Raw genomic sequence first — 6,435 nt, forward strand, 5'->3', positions numbered from 1 at the left:
AGGACAGTGAATACTACAACTCTCTAAAGTGGATTCTGGAAAACGACCCCACAGAATTGGATTTGCGGTTCTGCATTGATGAGGACAACTTTGGACAGGTAACACCATCATGTTTCTAAATGTCTGTGTTTATTTTAGATTTCATTTAATTTTAGTCATTTATGTAATTGTAATATTTTTTTGTCAGAGTTTTTTTATATATGTTTATACATTTTTTATATATGTATGTTTATAGACATATCAGGTGGATTTGAAGCCAAGCGGATCAGACATGGTTGTAACCAATGACAACAAAAAAGAATACATAGAGTGAGTTGCTCTTTTGCTCTGTATGTAAAATCTTGCATATGGCTTCTTACACTAACACTGTCTTTTCTTTTGGCTCTGCACAGCCTGGTGATTCAGTGGCGGTTTGTGAACCGGGTGCAGAAACAGATGAACGCCTTTTTGGAAGTATGTGATGCACAATCAAAAGTTATCTGTAATTTCAACTAATGCCACTAGGTGGTAGCAGAAGTTAGATTATTCATAATACTTGCATGCCAACGTGCTCTAATGACATGCAATGTTTTGATCATGCTTCTCATATCCGTTTCACAGGGATTCACCGAGCTCATTCCCATCGACTTGATAAAGATTTTTGACGAAAATGAACTGGAGGTAACAACTTCCCACATACCCATTACTCAGTGTCTGCCGTTGTCATGGAGACTGCATCCTCCATGTCCAAGACTTCCATAGAATAATACACGTACACTTCATAAAAGAGCCAAAAATTCTTGTTTTGTTGAATGAATCAACTCTTCTCACATGAGCACAGGGTAATGCGTTCATGTCCAGGCTGTTGTTTGCATAGTGGGGGAAATCAAAATTTATGCCCGTCGTAGTGGCAAATAATAAAAAAACGAATAAAGACAGGCGTTGCATTATATACCGTGGTATAAATGTGTCAGCCAGTAGAGGTTCTGCTGCTTTACTATTTATACCGCATTAGTTTTTGTACTAATGCCTGATTTATATTTGATGAATAATGTTATTTCTAGTTCCAAATAAGATAAAGTACTTATCTTTTGTAAAGTTAAACTATATATCAATCATTATCTACAGGATATTGAGGGTAAAGATGTTGGTTGGTGTTTGTTAGTTTGTTTAATGTGCTGTATTCTCTGTGTCCAGCTGCTGATGTGTGGTCTGGGAGACGTGGATGTCAATGATTGGAGGCAGCACACTGTTTATAAGAATGGCTACTGTCCTAATCACCCTGTGATCCAGTGGTTCTGGAAGGTGTGTAGAACAAACAGTCTCTGTGTGTGTGTGTGCAATATAAGTTTGGTTACACCTACTAGTAATTCTTTATTATTACTATTTCTACATTTATAACAATTTTAAAGTCATCTGAACTATGAAAGAAGAAAATGTAGTCACTGAAAAATGTTTAACAAATTAAAACGATCTTCTATTTCATCTTCAAAGTACACTATGTAACTTTATTTTACATACGTTTTACTTTACACTTTTACATTTATTTAAATTTCCTCAGTTCTCGCCATCTCTGAAAAGCCAAGCTTTTGTACCTTTACAAATTATTGTACCTTTTACTTAAAGAAGTGCATCCTGGGATTATCAGTATTGATGGAGTTCTGACACTTGTTGGCTGCTCAAACTAATGCATAATTATAATTTTTTTTATAATAAGTATAAATATATTCAGGCATGAATGCATATTTTCTTCAAAATTCATTTCATGCCTTTAAACACAGTCCTTTAGAGTAAAAGATATCAAACATCACGAAAAAGTCAAGTGTGTCAACTTTTGTGTGCATGAGCCCATGCCAAGTACACCGCATGGCAGTTGCAGATCAAAGTCTGTTTGATGTGAGGCTCATCGAGTGTTTACTCTGATGAAAGAGTCATTAGGAACTTCTTATCAGCAGTCTGGAGCCAGACTTGCTCTTTCTACATTCTTTCTAAATATCTATGTTATTTCAATTTATTTCAGTTGCAGTTGCTCAGCTGGCAAACTAATTTTTGAATGACAGTCGATGGAGAAAGATTCTCGTATGCCACAGAATGGTGTAGTTATGGCATCTATCAGCAGGGGCTTACAGTACTGACCAAACTTTGACCCCTGGCTCTGACATGTTGAGCCACAGTGCAGGTTCGGGTGTAGCTTGTTGCATTTTAAAACAAAAAAATGTACGATGATTTTTTTATATATATTTAGATATAAAACGTTTTGGGGTAATATGAATTATTTTTAACATATCCTAATTCACTGGGTCGATTTTTGTGCACATTTATTAAAAAAAGCTTGAAGTGGAGTTTTTCCCACTCATGCTTATTTAAATGGAAAAATGAGTATATTTATTTTAAGAAAACTTCCTTGAAACAACCGTGTAGGGGAACCAGTGTTGAATGTTTAAGATTGCCGCTAGCATAAACAGATAAATGTTATTGGTATTAACCGTGTCTCTCTTTATCTCTACTCAGGCTGTGTTGTTAATGGATGCCGAAAAGAGGATCAGACTTTTGCAGTTTGTCACCGGAACATCCAGAGTGCCAATGAACGGCTTTGCTGAACTCTACGGTAGATGAGTTATAGATGTAGATGTTATAACATAACATATAACACGTAACGCAACATATAACACGTAACGTAACATATAACATAACAACATACATCAACAGATAATATATCATAACACAACATATCATAACATATCTTATCAAACATAACATATAACATATCAAACATAACATAACAACATATAACATCAAATAACATAACATATATCAACATAACAATAACATATATCAAATAACAACATTAATATATAACATACAGTATTATATAACATCATAACAACATATATCTACATAAGGTAAATATTTAACTAATAAATTAATATAGTATAATATTAATACAATATTTCAAGAAAATGTCACTGGTGTTGCAGTAGTATCATCTATCTTGACATTTTAATGAATACAGTATATAAGATGTTTGTAGCAGCTTCATCTATTTTCAGATCTTAGTGTTGCCCTTTGAGACCCATAGAATAGCTCCTCCTCTGATTGGTCCTTGATGAGTCATGTGATCTTTCACAGGTTCCAATGGGCCGCAGTTGTTTACTATCGAGCAGTGGGGGACACCTGAAAAGCTCCCTCGTGCTCACACCTGGTAAGACCTAGAAGGATTTGACCATGTTATATAATCAAGAACATCAATATAAATTCCCTTCATTTCCATTTCATAAAACAAACACATTCAGAACTCTGTTCTGATTTCCAGCAAGTAGATGTTTGCGTTTCATTAATTTCTTTGATTGTTCCATTTTCTTCCCGCTCAGCTTTAACCGTCTGGACCTCCCGACGTACGAGTCGTTTGAAGACCTGCGCGAGAAGCTTCTGATGGCGGTGGAGAACGCCCAAGGCTTTGAAGGCGTCGACTAAAGAAATCCCTTCATATACACACCATCTCCCAATGCAACCAACGAGCAAAGACATGTACAACACGCACACATCTATACTCACATATACACACTCTCGAGTTGCCATTGTACAGCCAGAACCCAGCGGTCGCATGTGTGTGTGTGATGTCAGCACACGGTATATGCATGTATCTGTCTAGCCTGAACGACATTGGCTGTGAACGAGTTTTGACGCCAAACAGCCCTGCAGTATCCCACAAATCATGTTCTCTCCCAACACGTTTTATTTTTAAATCCAGCTCTGAGGCCATGGCAACTTTTATATTGACAGTAATCGAAACTTCAGTATTTGAAGGCCTCAGTGGGTGTGGCCTCAGAGTGGGCGTGGCCTTGATACAGCATAAAAACCACTGCAATCAATCCCATTTTTTGCATTAACATAATAAAAGTTCAGTGAAGAGGCAACAATGGACACTTATCAGGTCTTACTTACACCAGATTACCTTAGGAAACACAGCCAGGATGAAGGGCGCATCCTCATCCTCCCTTATCCGGCAAAGTTCGCCAAGTTTCCCCTTCCTTCGTCGAGGATTATTTTTTATCTTCTTTTGCAACGCCAAGAAGCAACGGGATGTTGATAATTGTTTTTAATAGTTTATTATTATCGCTGTTATTATGATACTGTTGTCATTCTTACCGAGTAAACGGATATTTGTACCAACAATGTGGTTTACTATTTTAAACAACGTTATTGAAAATGCATCAATTGCCTGGCTATATCCATATCATCGTGGGTAAAAAAAGAAGAAAAGAAAAAAAAAAACACACAAAAAAAACCCAACCAACATGATTATTGTATTGCTATGAAAACTGGCATGAACATGTATCTTGTGTTTCAATATGATTACGTAGTAATTATAAAGCTATTCTCCTTCTTGGTTGAGAGCAAAGATCGATAAAATCGTTCCGGACATGCATTGGACATGTAAACGAGTTTGTCAGAGAGGGTTTTCTTCAATTGTAATAAGTATTGTTCTTATCTTAATTATGATTAAACCTGTTCATAATGCTGTAAATGAGTTTGTTTTTGGGAAAGACGCGGTTGGAAGTATTAAAGAGCGACACAGAGTGTAGCTATCTTAAAAGCGCTGTGATTCAACACTGCAAGTCTCGTAGACTTTCAGGACATAAACGTTTCTTTCTTTCTTTCTCTCTTTCTGTCTTTATTTCATTCTATCTTGTTTCTTCTAACACCACTGTACCTATAAGGGCACTTTATTGATCACACACTAGGGTCATGTCACCTGTTTTTTTGTGAACTTGAATGTGATTATCTATTTCTTTCTTTTTAAAGCACTCAGTTACTTGGTGCAATATCTATTGTTTATAATCGGCCTGCTGCTAACATATCAGATCACAGCTCATCTACAGCTGATCTGGAGTCAGCCTGACTCTTCAGTGTGACGTCTGGATCAGCTCTGTGGGAACGAGCTCCACCTGGAGTAAGACTTCAGACTTTTTCCATTTTCTTTTCCAGTACGCCTCCCCACTCACACTTTTCAGGCCGCTGTGGGTCTGTAGGTTTGTGATAACATTATGATTATTGTTATTGTTATAAATTACCCTTCCTCTTTTGTAGGGGCAGTTCTTTTTTTATTGATGAGGAACATTTACTGTCTGGTTCCTGCTCACCATGAGACTTTGCAATTCGTATAACTTCATTCGAAATAAACTGATAAATGGAATTTAGGTGTGTTGTCATTTTATCCAAAAAATCTCAAAAAGTTTTGGCATAAATGCAGGAACTAAAATAAAAATGTAAATAGGATTTTCAGTGTCAAATGGGTTTGGATTTTACGGAGCCCCTAAAGGGACATTGGTGATAAAAAAAAAATTGGATGGGAGGAAAAATTGTGTCCTCCAAGAAACTTTCGCGTTCTTTCGCAAAACATTTGCACTCCCCCCGCGAAACTTTCCGTTCGATCGCGAAACATTTGTGTTCCCGCCGAGAATCTTTGCGTTCCCCCGAGAAACGTTCGCTCTCAAAATCGCTCTCACTTGCTAAACTTTGCATTCTCTCACAAAACCTTTTCGTTCCCTTCGCAAACCATTTGCGTTTCCCTGAAAAACGTTCGCTCGCAAAACATTTACGTTCCCCTGAGAATCTTTGTTCACTCGCAAAACTTTGCATTCGCTCTCAAAACCTTTGCAAAACATTTGTATTTCCCCCGAGAAATGTTCGCTCTCAAAATCGTAAAGAATCTGTGTTCACTCGCAAAACTTTACATTCGCTCACAAAACCAATTGCGTTCCCTTTGTAAAACATTTGCGTTCCCCTGAGAAACGTATGCTCACAAAACCTTTGCATTCCCTCGCAAAACGTTTGCATTCCCTCACAAAACTTTGCATTTACTCACAAGATCTTTGCGTTCCCTCGCAGAACCTTTGCGTTCTGCCGAAAATCTTGGCATTCGATCGCAAAACATTTGCGTTCACTCTCAAAACTTTTGCATTCCCCCGAGAAACTTTGCAGTCACTCGTAAAACATTTGCGTTCCCTGGAAAAACTTTTTTGAAAGCAAAAGTTTTGTGAGTAAAAGCATTGAGAATCGATTTTTTTTTTCTTTCTTTTTTTCCTCCCATCGATTTTTCTTTTTTTCTTTTTTTCTTTTTTTATCATCAGCATGTCCCTTTGGGGCTCTGTAGTATTTCTTCACATTGATTTCATGGTAAATGTTGAAAACTAATTCATGGTATTTCTACCTCTCTAACTGCAATGTGTCTTGTAAATTCCCCTACATGTCTATTCCAGGTTTCATTTTAAGCTGAAGGTTGAGCGGTTGAGATAAACTGAACTTTATCATTTACTGGATTGTCTGAAGTCGACGAGAATATTGTGGGGGTTTTCTTTCTTTTTTTTTTTTTTACAGATATGCAATGTTAATGTTCTGTTGATTTGACCTGTTTCAAAGCTGCAGGCGCTGCTGACCGGGTCAAATCTGGCA

At 37.0% G+C, this 6,435-nt stretch overlaps 1 protein-coding gene across 11 annotated transcripts in view; it reads left to right on the top strand.

The window, feature by feature from the left end:
* Positions 1 to 5,176, top strand: part of nedd4l (NEDD4 like E3 ubiquitin protein ligase) — a 79,745-nt gene extending 74,569 nt beyond the window's left edge. For all 11 annotated transcript variants that reach the window (XM_082140352.1, XM_082140353.1, XM_082140344.1 and 8 more), the window contains 8 exons: positions 3 to 98; positions 236 to 309; positions 393 to 453; positions 601 to 660; positions 1,177 to 1,284; positions 2,491 to 2,587; positions 3,109 to 3,181; positions 3,351 to 5,176. In XM_082140352.1, the coding sequence (XP_081996478.1) occupies positions 3 to 98; positions 236 to 309; positions 393 to 453; positions 601 to 660; positions 1,177 to 1,284; positions 2,491 to 2,587; positions 3,109 to 3,181; positions 3,351 to 3,453 (672 nt within the window). In that variant the 3' untranslated portion in view covers positions 3,454 to 5,176. The remainder of the gene's footprint in view (positions 1 to 2; positions 99 to 235; positions 310 to 392; positions 454 to 600; positions 661 to 1,176; positions 1,285 to 2,490; positions 2,588 to 3,108; positions 3,182 to 3,350) is intronic.
* The last annotated feature ends 1,259 nt before the right edge of the window (positions 5,177 to 6,435 follow it).

The sequence above is a fragment of the Leuciscus leuciscus genome, assembly GCF_965113295.1.
Source record: "Leuciscus leuciscus genome assembly, chromosome: 16".
In the NCBI taxonomy this organism is placed as follows: domain Eukaryota; kingdom Metazoa; phylum Chordata; class Actinopteri; order Cypriniformes; family Leuciscidae; genus Leuciscus; species Leuciscus leuciscus.